The 22,973-nt window shown below is 36.7% G+C and overlaps 1 protein-coding gene across 1 annotated transcript in view; it reads left to right on the top strand.

Moving 5' to 3' along the window:
* Nucleotides 1-22,973, top strand: part of STPG2 (sperm-tail PG-rich repeat containing 2) — a 368,665-nt gene that overhangs the window by 35,763 nt on the left and 309,929 nt on the right. The window contains exons 6-7 of the mRNA XM_010848351.1: nt 759-871; nt 5,534-5,645. Of these exons, the coding sequence (XP_010846653.1) occupies nt 759-871; nt 5,534-5,645 (225 nt within the window). The remainder of the gene's footprint in view (nt 1-758; nt 872-5,533; nt 5,646-22,973) is intronic.

The raw sequence follows: 22,973 nt of genomic DNA on the forward strand, positions 1-22,973 counted from the left end.
TATTTATTATAGTGGATGTGAAGGAAGATGATTGCTGATTTCTTAAGTCACAAATGACTTCTTTGGTGTTAAAGTACTGATCCTGATCTCAAATAGTAACTATAAAATGAATTGAGTTTAATTTTTGTCGTGTATTTGTTACTATATGAAAATTTTATGTGAATATCTTATAACTTAAATATCAAGTAATTAGACATTATCTAGTATCTGTTGGTGATGTTTGAATTCTAATTTAATTTCTATTTAATTTAGTCATCTGTGTTAGACTTTCCCTAAAGCATGCAATTCTGCCCTTCCTCCCTGATTTAAATGGTAAGGAGCTGATTTTCATTACCCTTAAGGATTTAGGTTGTTGAGTGTACTGCCTAGAGCAAAGCTGTTCGTATTGGTTGAGTTTATGATGGAGAAGGAAATGGCAACCCACTCCAGTATTCTTGCCTGGAGAATTCTGTGGACAGAGGAGTCTGGCGGGCTACAGTCCAGGGGGTCGTAAATAGTCAGACACAACTGAGCAGCTTTCACTTTCATGCTAAGCTAGAGGTCCTTCTCTGGGAATCCTGGGTGACTTAGGAGTGGAATAGGATACAGCGATAACTTAGGTTGTCTAAGTTATCATGATAACCTATATCAGAGAAGATTCTAGCATTTACCAGGGGAAACTCATTGACTAAGGCTATCCTTGCTTTAGACTTGAGTAAAGTTAAACTTTGTTTCATGATTTATATAAACTATGTCTCATCCTCCCTTTTTTTAAAAAGGATTTTTCCAATGCAACTTTGAAATACAAGGGGATACATTTTTGCAACTCTTTGGGAAGACTCCAATTACCTATAACGTCAGGGCCTGGTCCTGGACAATATGATATAACCCAGTAAGTAAAAAAATAGTATACTTTTACTGTAGATTTTACTAGTAATTTAGACTAGGTTATGCTGTTATGAAAGGAAAAATCAGTATAAAAGACTTACAGAAATGTTATACTTTAGGCTAACCTATGTGAAAACTATTGCTTTTTCAGTCTGCCAGATCCTGTGCTACCTGTTTTACATGTATTAACTCATTTAATATTTGCAAGTCTCTGTGTAGTTTCTATTGTTACGTCTATTTATTAGTGAAAAATGAGTCAGAGAATAAATAACATATTTAATATAATGTAGCTATTCAGTGGCAGAACTTGATATATAGCCCATATGTCTAAGTACTAAAATATGCTGTCTTTAATTACAAGATAGACAAAAGTTCAGGAAAAATATAAAAATAGGTGATCCCAGGATTCTGTATCTTGTTCCTGGCTCTGGTGTCCATTCTTCTGACTAATGATAGATTGAGAAGGCATTCTCACTTTGAGTCAGAGCCATAACATTAGGTTGAAGGTAATATTTACAAAGTCTAACTAGGAAATACATTTCTTGTAAAATAACTGTCTTTATTTTTTTCCTACTCTTATCTTAGACACAAGTACGGTCTTAGATATGAGTCCATGGAGGGCAAAATTGACTAATAAATACGATGTTCTCAGAAGCTATAACTGCTTTCCATGGTTTAGTTTTTTTTTTTTTTTTAATAGGTTCCAGCTTATGTGCCTGATCCTTTCTCTCTCATACAATGAATTTTCTCACAGGAAGTCCCACAATGATTACCTCCAGTTAATTTGCTGGATACAGTCAGATGCACGTGCATACCAGCAGTGGACATAGCTTAGAGTCTTGCTTAAACTCCCCTGCTGCTGTGCATTCATTGAACAGACATTGTTTGAATTCTTGCTATAACCTAGTAATGAACTTAGTAACTGAGAATAAAAAGAATAAAACGTGGTCCTTGTTTGGGGGAATTTATACCCTGTTCTATTGTCCTTTTCTTTTTTCATTTTCCTAGTACGGGAGATATACCATGTATTTTTATTTTTTAGTAGTTACACTAGAAACTTAACATGAATAAACTTAACATGTATACACAGATTGCCACTGCTAAGTCACTTCAGTCGTGTCTGACTCTGTGTGACCCCATAGATGGCAGCCCACTAGGCTCCTCTGTCCCTGGGATTCTCCAGGCAAGAATACTGAAGTGGGTTGCTGTTTCCTTCTCCAATGCATGAAAGTGAAAAGTGAAAGTGAAGTTGCTCAGTCATGCCCGACTCTTAGCGACCCCATAGACTGCAGCCTACAAGGCTACTCCATCAATGGGATTTTCCAGGCAAGAGTACTGGAGTGGGGTGCCATTGCTTTCTCCGATATACAGCAGTGGGATCTAAATTTAATCTTTGTCATTCCAAATAAAGCAAAGTCTGTCGAATGCTCTTAATGGTGCTCATTCCCTTGACATAATACTTCTGTTAGTACTTCACTCTTTCTTCTTTCAGTTTGGCTTCTTGATTCCCTATCTGTCTTCCTGTCTATCAGTTTTATTGAGGTTTTGTTAACATTCGGTAAAATTAACCCTTTTTTAGGGTATGTAGTTCTGTGATGGTCGTTTTCCATCCATTTCAGTACACATCTAACTGAGTACCTCAGGCATGACCAGTATTCTAATTATGTTGCTCTAATTTTGCTTGCTATTTTCTTTATAGCAGTCACTTTTACTTCTCTCGCCCTGTCCTGCTCCCATTCTCATCCTAGTTTTTAAATGTTACTTTCTTTTTTATCTTTGTTATTTGTCTTGTTTCTTCTTTTTCTTCTGTTTGCATTTTCCCTTTGCTAGTAGGAATATATCCATATAGATTGCACTCCTAACTGCTTCAGACAGTTCATCATTTCCATAGTTTGTCTACTCTTTGATTTGCTGCCTTCACTGTATCTTTTATTTGGACTTGTCTTGGTTCCTTCTGGTAGTATTTTCTACCATTTTTTCTTTACTACTTCTTGTTTATTGATTGAGTCATAATTACTCTGGGAGATTTGATATGGTATAAAAATGGAAGTACTTGCTGGATGGGAGGGGAGTTTGGGGGAGCATAGATATGTGTAGTTACACTAGAAGTATAGTGTAATTATACTTCTCAATCCTCATCCCAATTCCCAAGAAGGCTAGTACTAAATATTGTGCTAACCATCGGACAGTGGCATTCATCTCCTGTGCTAGTAAGGTCAAGCTTAAAATCTTGAATGCTTGGCTTCAGCATTATGCGAACCAAGAACTTCCAGATGATGAAGCTGGGTTTAGAAAAGGAAGAGGAACCAGAGATCAAATTGCCAACATTTGCTGTATCACAGGGAAAACTAGGGAATTCCAGAAAAACAGCTACCTCTGTTTCATTGACTCTGCCAAAACCTTTAACTATGTGGATCATAATAAACTGTGGAAAGATCTTAAAGAGATTGGAATACCAGACCATCTTACCTGTCTCCTGAGAAACCTCTATGTGGGTCAAAAGGCAACAGTTAGAACCCTGTATGAAACAGCTGATTGGTTCAAGATTGAGAAAGGAGTATGACAGGGCTGTCTGCTGTCACCCTGTTTGTTTAATTTATATGCTGAGCATATCCTGAGAAATGCTGGGCTGGATGAGTTACAAACTGGAATCAAGATAGGTGGGAGAAACATCAACAACCTCAGATATGCGGATTATACCACTCTAATGGCAGAAAGCAAAGAAGAGCTAAGCGCCTCTTGATGAGGATGAAGGAGGAGAGAGAAAGACCTGGCTTAAAAATAAATATTAAAAAAACTAAGATCATGGCATCCGGCCCCATTACTGCATGGTAAATAGAGGGGGAAAAGGTGGAAATCGTGACAGATTTCTTCTTGGGCTCCAAAAATCACTGCGGATAGTGACTGCAGCCATGAAATCAGAAGACATTTGCTTCTTGGCAGGAAAGCTATGACAAACCTAGACATTGTGTTGAAAAGCAGAGGCATTACTGTGCCGACAAAGGTCTGTAAAGTCAAAGCTATCATTTTCCCATTGGTCACATACACTGTGAGAGCTGGACTGTAAAGAAGGTGGGGTGCCTAAGAACAGATGCCTTTGAACTGTGGTGCTGGACAAGACTCCTGAGAGTCCCTTGGACAGCAGAGGATAAAACCAGTCAATCTTAATGGAAATCAACCTTGAATACTCATTGGCAGGACTGATGCTGAAGCTGAAACTCCAGGATTTTGGTCATCTGATGCCAACAGTTGACTCATTGGGAAAGTTCCTGATGCTGGGAAAGATTGAGGGCAGAAAGAGAAGAGGATGTCAGAGGATGAGATGGCTGGATGGCATCACCAATGCAGTGGACATGAATTTGGGCAACTTTGGGAGATGGTGAGGGACAAAGAGGCCTGGCATGCTGTAGTCTATGGGGTCACATGGAGTCGGACATGACTGGGCAACTGAACAAGAAGAAGATACATGTAGATGTATGGTTGAGTCCCTTTGCTGTTCACCTGAAACTATCACATTGTTAATCAGCCATACTCCAATACAAAACAAAAAGTTTAAAAAATGGAAATATTTGACTATTCTAAATGGAAAGATAGGCCTATATTTTTTTTTTTTTTTTTAATTTGGGAAACTGACCTAAATGATATGTGACTCTTTTGATATCCCTAATATAAATATTTTTATCCATAAAACTATTTGAGGTTTTGGAAATGTTTGTTGAATTTCGTGTAAAAAAAATCAACGAAGTCAGCCTTTAATAGTGAACTGAGATGTTCTATGCATTGTTTAACTCATAGTAATGTGTAAACAAAAAATTATGTAACCTAAGCATTTGTTTTTCTATTATCTGTTTTACAATCTGCTTATGTTCAACATAGCTCATTGGAAATGTTTAATGTGAAACTGTTTCCCCAGAATTCTGTTTAAGAATTAGAAAAAATGTATGCCACCAAACACTTCACATATAATTATCTGCTCTAATCATTACGACCATGAGGATTGGTTATTAATATTTCTAATTACAGAAGAAGAGTCAAATCTGAAGTTTAGAGAAGTTAGGCGATTTGTGCAAGGTCACGTAGCTAGTAGGTAGCAATCTTAGGATTCACATCAGGCTGTCTGACTCCAGAGCTGTTACTCCTTGCTTACTTGGTTTATTATTCTCACTTGAGGTTGTGTAAATTTCAGGGAAAATAAGCTTCCTTTTCATTTTCAAAGATTTCTTTATGCCTTTTTTTCTGATTGTTATGTGACATAAGTAGCATTAATTGTTTTTCCCTTGGGACTTCTCCAATGGCTCAGCAGGTAGAGAATCTGCCTGCAATGCAGGAGACACAGGAGGCACAGGTTCAATCCCTGGGTCAGGAAGATCCCCTGGACGAGGGCATGGCAACCCACTCCAGTATTCTTGCCTGGAGAATTCCATGGTCAGAGGAGCCTGGCAGGCTACAGTCCATAGGGTTGCAAGGAGTTGGACATGACTAAAGTGACTTAGCACTTACTAAGGATATATTGGCTTAACAACACCCGGATGTGTTTATCATCAATAACATGATTTTGCGGAATACTTTTTAAGCAGGAAATGTTGGTGTAAAAATATTCTTTTAGCTTATATAGACATTTATATATTTGAAATTGAGAATAAATTTTTTTTCTTGGTTTTTAAAGGAAAAAGTCACCTCGTTATGAAAATGTGAACATCAAGAAAGATCAACAGCAAAATAGTTGCTCAAATCTCCGACGACTTTATGAAGTAAAAATATTGAAGGAGGAAAAAGAGGTACGTTAAAAATTAACCATTTCATCCGCTTTCTAGATTTTAAGATAATTAAATCTTAAAACAAAGTTAGAGTACTCTTGAATGTACTGTGCTTGGTAGGTAGTTGTCATTCAGTGAATTTTGTGGAAGGAAATGCTGCTGCTGCTGCTAAGTCACTTAAGTCCTGTCCGACTCTGTGCGACCCCATAGACGGCAGCCCACCAGGCCCCGCCGTCCCTGGGATTCTCCAGGCAAGAACACTGGAGTGGGTTGCCATTTCCTTCTCCAATGCATGAAAGTGAAAAGTGAAAGTGAAGGCGCTTAGTCGTGTCCGACTCCCAGCGACCCCATGGACTGCAGCCTGCCAGGCTTCTCCATCCATGTTGAAGGAACTAAGGAACTGTATTTAAAATTTCCTTCAGGTGATCACTATTTCTGCTTGAGCACCTCTTGTGATTAAAAAACTCCATACCCGTGAGGTTTCTTGTTCCAGTAGTAGACTGCTCTGTTTCCTACAATTTCCTTCCTAAACTGACTTAAATTTACCTGCTTGCTGTCTTCTTAATTCTCCCTTTTCCTATGACTTCTTTTGAATCTGCCTTTAAATCTTTGCTCGTAAGGATAAATGTTCTAAATACCTTTGATTATTCTCAGTATTTAACTTCAAGATAACTTATCTTCCTTTGAGGTTATCTAGGGATCTTCAGTTTTTGACTTTTTCTCTCTTTAAAATATGAGATTGAGAACTAAGAATAATATTCTTGGTACAGTCCGAATAGTACATAGTTTTTATTTTCATTGTTCTAGGTAGATTATATTTATTAATATAAAACTCTAAATGCCATTAAATTTTTTTTTTTGTAGCTATGCTTCAGTTTAATCATTTGGAACTTGTAGTGATAAAAACCTTGGATTTTTTGTAGTCACAGAAACCTTGGATTTTTTTAAAGTTTATATTTAAACTTAAAAACTTGAAGGTTTTAGGATAAACATTTCAAAGTGGATCCATTTAGAGTAAGGATAAATGATTCTCAATTGAGAAATCAGTGAGTATTTCAATAAGAATTTTCTCTGCACTTGATTTACTTGGTTTTCCCCTGAATATTGATCAGCAGTGAAAAATATTGCTTATAGAGTTATTATAAAAAGATATATTAACAGGGAAATATAATGCAGTTGTTTTCATAGAATAATAATTATAAATCTCAAACAAGATAAAAGAAGTGTTAATTTAGAATCATGAGAGAGATTGGTCTGTTATATTATAATGTGTTTGTCTGGTTTTAGTATTAAGGTAATGCTGACCTCATACAATGAGTTAAGAAGTATTCCTTCTACTTGTGTCCTCTGAAAGATACTGTAGAGAATTGGTATAATTTTTCCCCCTAAATGTTTGGTAGAATTTACCAGTGAACCCATCTGGGTCTGGTACTTTTAGTTTTGGAAGGCTGTCTTGATTTCTTTAATAGATTTAGACCTATTCAGTTTATCTGTTTCTTCTTATGAGAATTTGGCAGCTGAACCTTTTAAGGAAGTGGTTTATTTCATCTAGGTTATCAAATTTATGGGCATAGAGTTGTTCATAACACTCCTTTATTCTTCTAATGTATATGGGGTCTATACTTATGTCTCCCCCTTCATTTCTAATATTAGTGATTTATGTCCTCTCTCATTTTTCTTAGTTTGCCAGGTGAGAGGTTTATAAATTTTCATTGATTTTTTTCTCTAATTCTTAATTATAATTAATTCTTAATTTCTTTTCTTGGGTATTATTTTGGTATTTAATATTTTATTTTGTATTTGCTCTTTTAAAATTTTTTCCTAAGCTGGTAACTTAGATGCTCATATGTGTTTTCAGTGGTATAAATTTTCCTGAAAGAGCTGTTTATCCTGTATCTCACAACTTTTGATTGTTTCTGTATTCATTTTCATTTAGTTCAAAATATTTTAAAATTTCTCTTGGGATTTCTTCTTTGACCCATGTGTTATTCAGAATTGTGATGCTTAATCTCCATGTATTTTGTGAGTTTCCATTGATCTTTCTGTTTTTGGTTTCTAACTTAGTTCTACATGGTCTGGGAGCAGATGTCGTATAATTTCTAGTCTGTTAAATTTGTGAAAGTGTGTTTATGACTCAAAACGTGGTCTATCTTGGTAAATGTTCTGTGTGAGCTTGAGAAGAATGTATTCTGCTGTTGTTGGATGAAGTAGCATGTAGGTGTCAACTACATCTAGTTGACTGATGGTGTTACTGAGTTCAAGCATGTCCTTATGGATTTTATGCCCACTGGTCTGTCCACTTCTGAGAGAGGGTGCAGTCTCCAACTGTGATAGGGAATTCATTTATTTCTCCTTGCAATTCTATCAGTTTTTGCCTCATTTAGTTGATGCTCTGTTGTTAGGTGCCTACACCTTAATGATCATTACGTCTTTTTAGAGAACTGACCCCTTTACCATTATGTAATGACCTTCTTTATCCCTGATAATTATCTTTGCTTTGAAGTATACTCTTTCTGAATAAAGAGCTTTCTCTGGTGGCTCAGATGGTAATGAATCTGCCTGCAGTGCAGGTAGACCTGGGTTTGATCCCTAGGTTGGGAAGATCCCCCAGAGAAGAAAATGGCTACCCACACCAGTATTCTTGAATGGAAAATTCCATGGACAGAGGAGCCTGGTGGGCTACGGTCCATGGGGTCGCAAAGAGTTGGACACAACTGAACAACTAACACTTTCACTCTTGCTTTCTTTTGATTAGTATTTTGTATTAGTAGTATTGTGGTATATTGTCCTTTATCCATTTACTTTACATTTATATGCCTTTATATTTAAAGTGGGATTTTTGTAGACAAGGCTTACTATACAAGTATAGTGATATCTTTGATCCACTCTGAAAATCTGGCTTTTAATTAGTGCATTTAGATAGTTGACATGAATGATTATTGATATAGTGGAATTAGTATACAATTCTGTTTTCTGTTTGCCCTTATTCTTTTTTTTTTTGCCTATGTTGCACAGCTTGTAAGATCTCAGGAACCTAGGCCATGGTTGTGAAAACCCAGAATCCTACCCACTAGGCCATCAAGGACCTCCCACTTTATTGATATTTTTGTTGTACATTTTTCCCCCTGCCTTTTGTGGCTTTAATTGAGTATTTTGTATGATTCCTTTTCTGTCCTTTCTTAGAATATAGCTTTACTTCGTTTTTGACTTTTTAAGTGTTAGTTCTAGTTTATAACTAATTCTAGTCAACTTTTAAATAATACTGCACTACTTCATGGGTAGTGTGAGTACCTTATAATTGAAAAAAAAATTCTGGTTTTTCCTTTCCATTGCTTGCATTATTGTTGTCATACATTTCACTTGTATTTAAGCATACAGAAACATATGCATATGTGTGTGTGTATATATATATATATATACACACACACATACATAATTGAATACATTGTTGCTATTATTTTGAGCAAAATAATTATTTGAGAAAAATAATAATGGCTCTGTTAGACCCATAAAGAATAAGAAAAATAAAACTTTTTGTTTTACCTTTACTTATGCATGCTTCAGTTCTCTTCCTTTATGCAGATTCAGATTTTGGACCTCTATTACTTTCCTTCTTTTTAAGAAACATAGCATTTCTTGTAAGGCAAGTCTACTAGCAACAAATTTCATCAATTTTTGTTTGTCTAAGAAAGTATTTCTCTTTCACTTTTAAAGGATAATTTCATAGGGTACAGAATTCTAGATTTTTTTTTTCTTTCAACACTTTATTTCACGCTACTCTCTTCTTGCTTGCAAAGTTTCTTTGGAGAAGTCAAGTGTAATTTTTGTTCCCCTTTATGTAAGGTGTTTTTTTCCTCTGGCTTCTTCCAGGACTTTTTCTTTATCTAATTCTGTATTTTGAAGACAAAATACCTAGGTGTAGTTTTTTCAACAGTTATCCTTGTTTCGGGGACATTGGTGTTCTCTGAGCTTTCTAGATCTGTGGTTTGATGTCCAACATTAATTTGGGGAAATTCTTGGTCATTACTTTTTCGCATGTTTCTTATGTTCCTTTTTCTCTTTCTTCTTCTTCTAGTATTACCAGTTGTTATTGTTGTTTAGTCACTAAGACATGTCTGACTCTTTTGCAGTCCCATGGACTGTAGCCCACCAGGCTCCTCTGTCCATGGAATTCTCCAGGCAAGGTTACTGGAGTGGGTTGCCGTTTCCTTCTCCAGTGGGATCTTCCTGACCCAGGAATCTAACCCACGTCTCCTGTTTGGCAGATGGATTCTTTACCACTGAGTCACCTGGAAAGCCCAGTACTATCATGACACATATATAAAACCTTTGGAGGTGTCTACCGGTGTTTGGATAGTCTGTTTTGATTTTTTTTTCCAGTTTTTGTTCTCTTTGCTACTTAGTTTTGGAGGTTTCTATTGATATATCCTCAAGGCTAGAGATTGTTTTTTCAGGTTTCTCCAGTTTACTGATAAACCTACAAAGGCGTTTTTCACTTGTATTCTTGTTTCTGGTCTCTGACATTTATTTTTAAATTTTTCTTTTAGGATTTAATCTCCCTTCTTCCATTGCTTATCTATTCTTATATTCTGTCATTTTTGTCCTGTAATGGATAAATTAGCTTATTAATCATACATATTTTAAATTCCCAATCTGATTGATTCCACCATCTCTGCAGTGCCCGGTTCCCAGTTGTGTTGCTTACTACCTCTTCTAAAGGAGTTTTTGTTTTCTAATATATGGTGTCATTTTTTCTTGATAACTGGATGTATTAGTTAGCTTGGGTTGCTATAGAAAAATGCCATAGATGCGTGTCTTATAGGCAACAGAAATGTATTTCTTATAGTTCCGTGAGGCTGAGAAGTCTAAGATGAAGGTGCCAGCAAATTCATTGCCTATTGAGGGTCTATGTCCTACTCATAGACATCTTTTTGTTGTGTTTTTGCATAGTGGCAGGAACAAGGGAACTGTCTGGGATTTTTTTTTTTTTTTAATAAAGGCACTAATTTCATTCATGAGAGCTCTACCCTCATGAGTGAATCACTTCCCAGAGGCACTGCCTTCAAATACCATCACATTGGGAGAGTAGGTTTAAATGTGTATCTTTCAGGGACAAAAGCATTAAATCTCTAGCACTTGACATGATTTATCAGGTAAAGAAACTGATGAAAATATGCCTTTCGTAATGTAGTCTGGGGAAGGAGGAGTGTTCTACAATCCTATGACTAGGTCTTAGTCTTTTAGTGAGCCCGTGTCTCTGGACTGTGAACTTCACAAGTGTTTCTCAGTGTTTTTCTCTCTCCTTAGCTGAAATAGAATGGCTAGTGGGGCCTGGAGTTGGGTAATTTCTTTATTTTGTGTGGAGGGCAAGACTGGATTTTTTTTCTTATACCAAGTTTACTAGATGTGAATAATAATGCAGCAGTTTAGACTGTGGTTAATGATATTCTCCTGAGAGCAGGCTTTGTTGAGATAAACAGAGTGTTCTGGTATATTTCAAAATGATTCCTTTCTCTCTGTCTCTGCCAGAAACTTAAGGGGATTTTACTCCAGTATTTACTGTGAGAATCTAAGTTGAGCTCCTGGAGTAGATGAAAATTGTGGGGTCCTCCTCTATGACTGAGACCCTGGAGTTTTTAACTTTCAGACTTGTCTGCATGGAGCCTCCAGCAATACATCAAATATAGTTCAGATTTTCCTGCCTTGGCAGTGGTTCCCACAGTGGTTTCTACGTGTAAGTTTCTGCTCTGGTAAGCTGGGACTTCTTGCATTGGCTTGTCTGTCTCTCCAGTCTAGGGGGCAGCCATTTTGCCCTGGGTTCTCTGCTCTCTCATGGATTCAAGAAGAGTTTGATTTTTCATGCTGTTCAGGTTTTTACTTGTTGTCAGGGAAGAGTGTCAACATTAAAGTTTCTTACATGTGGGACTGGAGACTGGAAGTCAGGAAACAAGTTTTTTAAACATAAAATATTTTCTGGCAATGATATCAGCAAGATGGTGAACTACGAGTCTCAACATTCTTTATTCCCCATAAAATAGTAACACTCAATAAACAACTATATCCTGATGAAAATAGCTCTGGGAAAGCTCTGCAATGAAGAAGCCACGGAGGCCTCAAGGAGCTTCAAAACTAAGGATGGTCACGTAGAAAATTGTAGAAGGCATTTTGCCTGCATGACGTCATCCCTCAGTCCATAGCTAAGTTATGAAAGACATATAGAATACTTAATCTAAAGTAAAAGTTCAATTATTAAGACAAAAGAAGAAAATCACATGAGAAAGGTGATTTTCCCCATGCATTTTTGTCTCTGTGCCTAGAAAAAGATCCCCTGGGAAAGGGAGTGGGTGTTCTCTTGGAGCTGGTCTGGTATAGGCACATCCCTGCTGCAGTGGTGCTGCCAGTGTCTGAGATGAGGCCACACAGAGAACTGGCACAGAGCCAGGGTCTTGGCTGTGCATGGTGGGTGGCGGATCCAGCCCTGAGTGGTGAGTAGCCGAGGCTGTGGCAGGTCCTTCTCCAAGGGAGGCATAGTAACATGAAATAGAGGCAGTTCCATCAGCTGGCTTCTACTAACTTTGTGTTTTGTTCTTGTTTCTCTTGGTATTGTTTATTTGAGATTTTTCTTGTTTCTAAGCTTGTATCACTGTAAGCTTCCCTGTTAGACCTGCTTTGGCTGCATCCCATAGGTTTTGGATTGTCGTTATTTTCGTTTTCATTTGTCTCTGCTGCTGCTGCTGCTGCTAAGTCACTTCAGTTGTGTCCGACTCTGTGCGACCCCATAGACAGCAGCCCACTAGGCTCCCCCGTCCCTGGGATTCTCCCCAAGAACACTGGAGTGGGTTGCCATTTCTTTCTCCTAGGTATTTTAAGAAATTTCCTCTTTAATCTCTTCATTGATCCATTGGTGACTCATAACATACTGTTTGTGCTCTTTATAGTTTTTTTCTTATGCTGCTGCTAAGTCACTTCAGTCGTGTCCGACTGTGCAACCCCATAGACGGCAGGCAGCCCACCAGGCTCCGCCGTCCCTGGGATTCTCCAGGCAAGAACACTGGAGTGGGTTGCCATTTCCTTCTCCAATGCATGAAAGTGAAAAGTGAAAGTGAAGTCGCTCAGTCATGTCTGACTCTTAGCGACCCCATGGACTGCAGCCTACCAGGCTCCTCCATCCATGGGATTTTCCAGGCAAAAGTACTGGAGTGGGGTGCCATATAGTTGATTTCTAATCTCATGGTGTTGTGGTCACAAAAGATGCCTGATTTGATTTCAGTTTTCTTAAATTTACCAAGGCTTGCTTTGTGGCTGATATTACTGCTTTAAATATTTTCTCTTTATCTTTAATTTTTGCCATTTTAATTGCAATCTGCCTTGGCCTGTTCCTCTTTGAGTTAATCCTGTATGGGACTCTTGGTGCTTCCTGGACTTTGATGTCTGTTTTCTTTCCCAGGTTAGGGAAGTTTTCAGTTATCATGTCTTCAGTAGTTTCTCAGGCCCTTTCTCTCTCTCTCATTCTTCTAGGACCCCTATAATGCAAATATTAATGTGTTTGATGTTGTCCCAGAGGTCTTTTAAACCACCCTCATTTCTTTTCATTCTTTTTTTCTTTCTCCTTTTCAGTGGCAGTGATTTCTATTATTCTGTCCGATCCATTTCTCTGTATCATTTAGTCTCCTCTTAATTCCTTTTAGTGTATTTTTCATTTCAGTTATTGTGTTCTTCATCTCTGATTGTTCTTATATTTTCCAACTCTTTGTTAAACACTGTGTACCTGTTTTCTCAAATTCTTTGGTCATCTCTGCAATCATTACTCTGTAGTCTTTCTTGGTAGATTGCCTATTTCCACTTTACTTAGTTCTTCTTCTGGAATTTTATCTTGTTCCTTTCCCTGGAACATATTCATCACTGCCTCATTTTGTCTAGGTTGCAATTTTATTTTTATGTATTAGTTTTTCAATTTATTTTCTATGTATTTTTATGTACATTAGTTATGTTTCTCAACCTTGTAGAAGTGACCTTCTGTAGGGGATGTCTTATGTGTCTTAGCAGCACAGTCTCCTCTTATCACCCAAGCTATATGCTGGAGGGGTTCCTCATATGAGGGCTGGTGTGTCCTTATTTGTAAGTGTTCGGGTAGGCTTTGCTGGCCCCTCGTCCAGTGGGTTGCCACGCCCCACCTTGTGTGGGAGCTACTGGCTGTTGTTTAGTGGAGTCTGGTCACCAGGTGGTTAGATTCAGGACCCTAGGGGACCCTGGGGCTAGTACTGCCTCAGTGGTGGGCAGTGTACGGTTCTGAAGACTCTGGGACTGTTGCCTGCCCACTGGTGGGTGATGCCTGTTCCTGGGGTTAGTGTCAGACTCTTGGCAGGCAGAAGTGTTCCTGGAGTCTGGCAGTAGGGCCCAGGGATCTCAGAGCTTGTTTCAGACTATTTGTGTGTTTGTGGGGGGTTCTTCACACAGTTGGGTGTGGGATCTGGACGGAGGAGCCTGGTGGGCTGCAGTCTGTGGGGCCGCTAAGAGTCGGACACGACTGAACGACTTCACTTTCACTTTTCACTTTCATGCATTGGAGAAGGAAATGGCAACCCACTCCAGTGTTCTTGCCTGGAGAACCCCAGGGACAGAGGAGCCTGGTGGGCTTCTGTCTATGGGGTCACACAGAGTCGGACACGACTGACATGACTTAGCAGCAGCAGCAGCAGCTCCAGGGGAGGCTCTCCAGGACTAGCAGGAAGCTCTGGCTCAGGCACTTACAGAATTACTGCTTTTTCTCTGGAGTCCACCTTGTCTCATGGTTCCTTCTTTATGACATTAGTTGTGGAAGATCTTCCCAGGCTTTTTCCTTGATGGTTGTTCTGAAGATAGTTGTGATTTTGGTGTTCTCATGAGAGGAGGTAAGCTCAAGATTTTTGTACTCCACTGTCTTGACCCAACCTCAAAATTTACTTCTTTTTAATTTAGAGGTTTGCTTTGTTGGAAAAAATAGCTTTATTCAGATATAATTCATGTGTAATATAATTATTTAAAGTATATAATTTCATGGTTTAGTATGTTCTCAGAGTTGTACAACTGTCACCACAATCAATTCTAGAATATTTTAATTCACCCTAATCATTTCCATCCCCCTCCAATCCTCTTAGCTCTAGGCAATCAATAATTTATTTTCTGGCTCTGTAGATTTGTTTCTCTGGACATTTCATATGTATGGAATCATACACATTTGTCTTTTATTGACTTCTTTCATTTGGCATAGTGTTTTCTAGGATGTAGCATGTATCAGTGTTTTATTTCTTTTCATGGCTGAATAATATTACATTGTATGGAAATACCACATTTTGTTTATCCATTCATTAGTATACACACATTTGGGTCATAATCACTTTTTGGTTAAGAATAAAAGTAGTAAGTATAGCAATATGCTAAGTGAAAGCATAAGAAAAAAGCCATGAACATTTGTGTATGAGTCTTGTATGGACATATGTTTTCAATTCTTTTGGGTAGGTGTAGAATTGCTTTGTAATACTGTAATTCTAACTTTTTGTGGTACAAACAGGTGCACTATTTTATATTGTGACCACTAAAATATGAAGGTTCTAATTTCTTTCCACCATTGCAGCACTTGCTATAGTTTTTCTTTTTGATTATGGCCATTCTAGTGGATGTGAAGTGATATATTTTTGCATTTTTGATTTACATTTCCTAAACATTAATGGTGATGGACAGGGAGGCCTGGTGTGCTGCGATTCATGGGGTTGCAAAGAGTTGGACACGACTGAGCGACTGAACTGACTAAAACATTAATGATATTGAGTATCTTTTCATACACATATTGGTCACTTGTATATCTTCCTTAGAGTAATGTCTAACTAGACTTATCCCATTTAAAATTTTTATTGTCTTTTTGTTACTGACTTTTAGGAGTTCTGTTAATTTGATTTGTTTTTCTCTCAATTTATGATTAATTTGAATAACATATACAAGAAATAACTTATTTCTTGTATATGAAATCTTTTTAAAAATGTATTTATCTTATGTCCCCATTTAAACCATTATTCTTAGAGAACAGGGATCTTTCATTGTACTTTCTTTTTTTTTGTATTCCTATAGTTAGTGGAGTAAGATACATAATGTTTTTTGAATGAATGATTACAAATTTGAAAAATGTGCAGTTTTGTTTTATTTTATTTTTTAACTTTACAATATTGTATTGGTTTTTGCCTTATATCAACATGAATCTGCCACAGGTATACATGTGTTCCCCATCCTGAACCCTCCTCCCTCCTCCCTCCCCGTACCTGCAGTTTTATTTTAAAATATGAATTTAGAGAAAGAATTCTAAGGTTTTCTCTTGCTTCCCATTTATAATATTGCCTTAGATGGATAAATTTTAAAGCAATAAAATAATTAGGCAAGTAAATGCTCTAATGTCTTTGGATGTAAATATTTTCTGATGGTACAGCAAAATACAATATATAATAATATGAATTGTTGTTGTTTGGTCGCTAAGTCATGTCACACTCTTTTGTGACCCCATAGACTGTAGCCCTCCTCTGTCCATGGGATTTCCCAGGTAAGAATACTAGAGTGGGTTGCCATTTCCTTCTGCAAGGGATCTTCTTGACCCAGTGATCGAACCCCCATCTCCTGCATTGGTAGGGGGATTCTTTACCACTAAGCCACCTGGGAAACCCAATAATATGAATATAACATGAATATAACATGAATATTCATAACTCAAATATAAATATGATAATATGAATGATTGTGATTTTTGTTTATTGTATCCTTGGAATCTATTTAATTCGGTTGTATGCACAATATTATTACAATATATCTTTTGAATTTATTCTGGCATTTGACTCTACTGATAAATTCTGTTAAGAAATACAAATGTATCTCTAATGGTTTTTTAATTCTGTGAATACCCTAAAAACACCTGAGTTGTACATTTTAATGGATAAATTATATAAGATATAATGCACAAAATTATATCTCAGTATGCTGGGAGGGATTGGGGGCAGGAGGAGAAGGGGACGACAGAGGATGAGATGGCTGGATGGCATCACTGACTCGATGGACGTGAGTCTGGGTGAACTCTGGGAGTTGGTGATGGACAGGGAGGCCAGGCACGCTACGATTCATGGAGTCACAAAGAGTTGGACACGACTGAGCAACTGAACTGAACTGAACTGATAGCTGATATATACATGAGAAAAGAAAATAAATCCAAATATTAACTTTTATTCAACCTGAATGTTTTCCACAGGAATATGTCTTGCCTTTGGCAATGAAAATTCTTGTTAGTATTCTCTTTAATATTAACGAAGTCTTTAATATATATAAATACTTAAGTTATTTCTATTGAGATTCTTTGACTTGGTAATAAAAGACTTAAGAAATTTCTGTAAATAGCTCCTGATCAGTTAAAAATCTGAGTAAAATTTCACTGAAATGAAGTCACTCAGTCGTGTCCGACTCTTTGCAACACCATGGACTATAGCCTACTAGGCTCCTCTGTCCATGGGATTTTCCAGGCAAGAATACTGGAATGGGTGGCCATTTCTTTTTTCAAAATTTCACTAGGTGGCGCCAATAGTTTGAGTCTTTATTGACAGAAAACCTTGTTTATTTGTTAATTTCCCATATTCATTAAAATAAATGGTTAAAAATTATGTGGTATGAAAATTTGCCTTGTAGTTACCCTGAGCAAACCTAAATTGGAAGTTTTATTTGTTTGAAAGTTCTGTCAGATAGAAATAACTTGGAACCATATATTTTAAAATGTTATTTAAATTCTAGTTGCAGACTGAGTTATAGATTTTTCATTTCATTTATCTATCAATATATAAATTTATGAAAACTGTTAGAATTTTAAAGTTATTTTAAAGTTGTAATTAATAAACTTGGTTTTCCTATAGATTAGAATATACCTAAAAATAATATACTTGTCTGAAGTAAATATTAGGTAGAAAGATCTACCTAAGATATTAAATAGAAATCTTCAAGTAGAAAGTTGTAGTTTGAAATAAGTAAAAATATGCTAAAAAGATTAATAACGACATAAGTGGCAGAAATAATATGTAGCCTTTTGTGACTACTTTTGAAGTCCATCATTACAATAATTCTAGTGATTTTCTTTTAGGGTGAATGGTTCCATATTTCTGACCCAAAATTTCACCTTTTCATTTTTCATTGCTAGCCTTTAATATTTATTAAACTACCTGATTAGTGGACATTATAACAGATACTTGGTAATTTATTGCAGCTAGCAGTATGTAGTGGTTATCTTGAAAGAAATGAACTTTGAGGATAAACATTTAGGAAGATTTGCAGAAAATTATTTTCTCCCCAAACACAAATTAATTGTTTGAATTATGGTTGCTGTATCTAGAAATCTGAGTGATCACTTTTCTTATTTTTTAAGATATCTTTTCTAAGTTTTAAGTTATGGATTTCAAAGAGAAAGAAAAGATGTCAAGAAAGGTTGGAGGAAAAGAGAATCATTAAAATATGAACTGAGAAAATTGTGTGAGAAAAGCAGTGAAGTTGAAGTTGGAAACATTTTTTTTTCCTATTGCTTAAACAGTGATTCAGTATCTTTTAAAAGAGCATCTTTCTTCAAGTGTAATTGTATAATAGTTTGTACTATTATTAGTGAGTTTTATATATACTGAAGTCATATTTGTGGTAAAAATGTAAGAACTATGTAAAATAAATAAAGCATTCTTAGATTTATTTGTATTTTAGTGGTAAAGAGTTCAGGTTTTAGAATCACACTGCAATTTCTTGCTCCATTACAACTAGTTGTGTGAGCTTGGGCAACTTACTTTGCCATTCTAAGCCTATATACTTTTCCTTCTAAATCTCTAATGCTATTGCTAATGCTAAGTCACTTCAGTCGTGTCCGACTCTGTGGGACCCCATAGACGGCAGCCCACCAGGCTCCGCCGTCCCTGGGATTCTCCAGGCAAGAATACTGGAGTGGGTTGCCATTTTCTTCTCCATCTAAATCTCTAAAGTATGAATAATAATATCATTAAAGACGTCATTGTGAAAATTCAGTGAAATGTGATCATACACACACACACTGCTTAATACAGTGTTTGGCATTTAATAATACCGTGCTGTGGCTAGAAAGATGATGAATAGTACAAAGTTTTCTGAATCAAAGGACTTACACATTGATGGATGATACAAATATATAAAGAATTATAAAATGATATCCAAATAAGGTACAGTGAGACTTGAGAAGAGAAAGTCGTTGATTCTGCTTGGGGAATGACACAAGTCAGGAAAGAATTCTAAAATGTGTTTGTGTTTTGAGTAAAGAGTAGGTGTTTGTCAAATGGAGTAGAACATTATACGTAAAGAGGATGTGCAAAGCCATGAAGTTTCAAGCAAAGCAGTTTTTATCTGGGTGATAATGAACTAGTATATTTTAAATGGAAGATTCATGAACAGTTTTGTAATTTCAGGAAAATAGGACAGTAAGCTGTGAATCAAATGGATGGAATGTGGGGAAAGGGAGGACAGGAGAAGTCATGAGGTGATATGTAGTGATTCACATGGTGGATGGCTGTGTTGAGATAGTGAAATGAGAGGGTAGTGATATATACCTGGCTGTTAGCATTGATTTTTATCTGGTGGTTAATTTGATATGGGAAGATGACTGGCAAAGTTGAGGATGACATAGATTTCTCATTTAAAATGCTGGATAAATGGCGTTGTACAGAGAGAAAATATAGAAAGAAAGCTTACTACACTGTGTGTGTGTGTGTGTGTGTACATAATACTGGGGGATCACATTCTTTTATGCATCTATTTGTTATATAGGTAGAAATGTTTTGAAGATAGTAGAAAATTTAGAAAAATTTGGACTGGAGATTTAGGAATTAGTCTTTGGGTTAGTTATATAATCCATAAAAGGTGAGGATTGATTGATAGCATTTAATGGATAAATGGAGGAAAAGGGATTTAAGAAAGGAACTAGGAGGATTAAAAATGGTAGGGACAAAATATGGAGGAGTGATCTCACAGGAGCCAGATGAGGATTGTGTTTCAAGAAAGTAGCTGCCACCTGTCTTATATACTTTGGATAAGTTAACAAAGATAAGAACTGAAAATGGTCCCCTGAACTTTGCAGAATTTTGAGATCAGTGGTTGCTTTAGTAAAGCATTTCTGATGGATTGGGTTGAAGATAGCAGGCTGGTGGTAGATTGAAGAATAGATCGATGGGAAAAAATAGGATCCTGTGAATGTGTCTAAAATGAAAGGCAAAGATAAGCTTTTATCCAGTTTTTTTTGTTCCCTAAAGGAAAGTTCCCTATAATTATCTGCATATGATATTTACTTTTTGTTAATTTAGGATTATTTCCAATATAAAAGCTAGCTTAATGATTTTAAATAACCTGATAATAATTAGGTTATTAATATTTTAATTTAAGAAGCATTTATAGAAGTGAATATTGTATGCTTAGCATTACACTAGTTGCCTTAGGGCTTCAGAAGGTTAAGAAAAAAGAAGTTTATTTTTTATTTGCCTTTGGAGACACAAGTTATGTAGAAGAAACAATTAGAGAAAAATATATGGTATTCCGTCTAACATTTGCTGAATGAATGAATGACATTAATCTATGAAGGCTGAAAACAGGGTGTGTGTGAAATATGGGGATATACAGAGTGTTGTTGTGTAGTCGCTAAGTCATGTCTGACTCTTTTGTGACCCCATGGACTGTAGCCCACCAGGCTTCTCTGTCCATGGGATTTTTCCAAGCAAGAATACTTGAGTTGGGTGCCATTTCCTTCTCCAGGGATATACGGAGTGAGATGGGCCTTAATACTTCTTATCTTGATATGCAAAACTGTTACAATCTGACCCTTTACTATTCTAACTGCACATATCATAATTCTTCTACATGCATTCAGGACTTTAGTCATATTGAACTGTCCCCTCAGCCGCTACCTATGTCCCTCTGCATAAACTAGTCTTTTCCCTACAGTGCTCCCTTTCTCTTCATGCAGCTGACTCCGTCATCAGTGAGATTCTTCTCCTAGTTATCTATGCATACCTCAATCATGGCATTTATCATACTATATTATAATTGTCTGTTTCTGCCAAACCATGCCATTCTTGAGGGATTACATCTTATTGAGTTTAAATCCCTAACATATTGTAGATGAAAAGAATTATTGAATGAAGGAAAAAAATCATGTTAAACTATCTCTTAAATGAAATACTGGAGAACAGATCGATGGAGAGTAAGCAGATGAGGACATTTTGAGTAGAAATGAAAACATAACATTTGTTTAGCTGGCAGACTAGTCTAAATGAGATTGTTTTAGTGAGTACTGAGAGAGCTCTAAAGATGGAAATAATGGGGGGCTTTAATGCAAGCTGGAAATGTCCAGATTCCACATAAATTGTAATAGTCATTCTTAAGCAGGAAGATGTAGAAAAGTTTTTCAGGTTGTTTATTCTGATAGTTGTATATTTTACAGACTCCCCTTTTCAAATCTAATCTGTTCCTAAAAACATGTTGGATAGCAAATACTTGGGTAGCAGCAACGTGTGTTTTGCTATTTTATGTGACAAAAAATATTACAACCAACCCTGCAAAATTGTACCTCAATTTCCCAAAACACTTTTAAACAGCTATATAACAGTCACACAAGAATTTCAGCAAGGTATTTAAAACACCAGTTACCTAATTAAGGAAAAAAAAGCATTTATTGAGAACATTGATATGTTTGTGTGCAGTAGACAATAATACTGTTCTATATCAAATATTACTTTTTAATTTGAAAAAGCCTATTCTGTATTGTAAATAAATAGTATAATAGTATGTTATAGGTACTAAAAATATCTAAATTTTCTGGGTTGATTGTATCCTTAGCCACCTGGCAAAAGCACAGTCTGGGACCAGTGAAGTGCTAAGCTTGAGGAGCATGGGAAGGGTAGGAGGGAGTGGGAATGTGCTGACTACAGTAAGGTGCTCTAAACCAAACAGTAGTGATCACATTAGGCTAAGAGCTGAGATAGACTGCAGACTGCTCTTCACTGTCAGCCTATGTTTGTGCAGGGTACTTTTTTTGCTGGCATACATCTTCAGATTCATAAAAAATTCCTATTTAAGTATTGAATTTGGGGTAAGATATTTGGCATGTCATTATTTAAATATTTGCTTTCAGGTAGTGAAAGTTTGAATAGTGATGTAGAACCTGTTTCATTGGGTTCTTTTATTTATTATTATTTATTTATATTAATTGGAGGCTAATTACTTTACAATATTGTATTGGTTTTGCCATACTTCAACATGAATCTGCCACGGGTGTACACGTGTTGCCCATCCTGAACCCCCCTCCCACCTCCCTCCCCATACCATCCCTCTGGGTCATCCCAGTGCACCAGCCTCAAGCATCCTGTATCATGCATTGAACCTGGACTGGCAATTCATTTCATATATGATATTATACCTGTTTCAGTGCCATTCTCCCAAATCATCCCACCCTCTCCCTCTCCCACAGAGTCCAAAAGACTGTTCTCTACATCTGTGTCTCTTTTGCTGTCTCGCATACAGGGTTATCATTACATCTTTCTAAATTCCATATATATGCGTTAGTATACTGTATTAGTGTTTTTCTTTCTGGCTTACTTCACTCTGTATAATCAGCTCCAGTTTCATCCACCTCATTAGAACTGATTCAAATGTATTCTTTTTAATGGCTGTATAATACTCCATTGTGTATATGTACCATGGCTTTCTTATCCATTCATCTGCTGATGGACATCTAGGTCGCTTCCATGTCCTGGCTATTATAAACCGTGCTGCGATGAATATTGGGGTCCATGTGTCTCTTTCAATTCTGATTTCCTCAGTGTGTATGCCGAGCAGTGGGATTGCTAAGTTGTATGGCAGTTCTATTTCTAGTTTTTTAAGGAATCTCCATACTGTTCTCCATAGTGGCTGTACTAGTTTGCATTCCCACCAACAGTGTAAGAGGGTTCCCTTTTCTCCACACCCTCTCCAGTATTTATTGCTTGTAGACTTTTGGATCACAGCCATTCTGACTGGCATGAAATGGTACCTCATTGTGGTTTTGATTTGCATTTCTCTGATAATGAGTGATGTTGAGCATCTTTTCATGTGTTTGTTAGCCATCTGTATGTCTTCTTTGGATGAATGTCTATTTAGTTCTTTGGCCCATTTTTTGATTGGGTCATTTATTTTTCTGGAGTTGAGCTGTAGGAGTTGCTTGTATATTTTTGAGATTAGTTGTTTGTCAGTTGCTATTATTTTCTCCCATTCTGAAGGCTGTCTTTTCACCTTGCTTATAGTTTCCTTTGTTGTGCA

Source organism: Bison bison, unplaced genomic scaffold, assembly GCF_000754665.1.
Source record: "Bison bison bison isolate TAMUID 2011002044 unplaced genomic scaffold, Bison_UMD1.0 scf7180017864263, whole genome shotgun sequence".
Taxonomy (NCBI): Eukaryota; Metazoa; Chordata; class Mammalia; order Artiodactyla; family Bovidae; genus Bison; species Bison bison.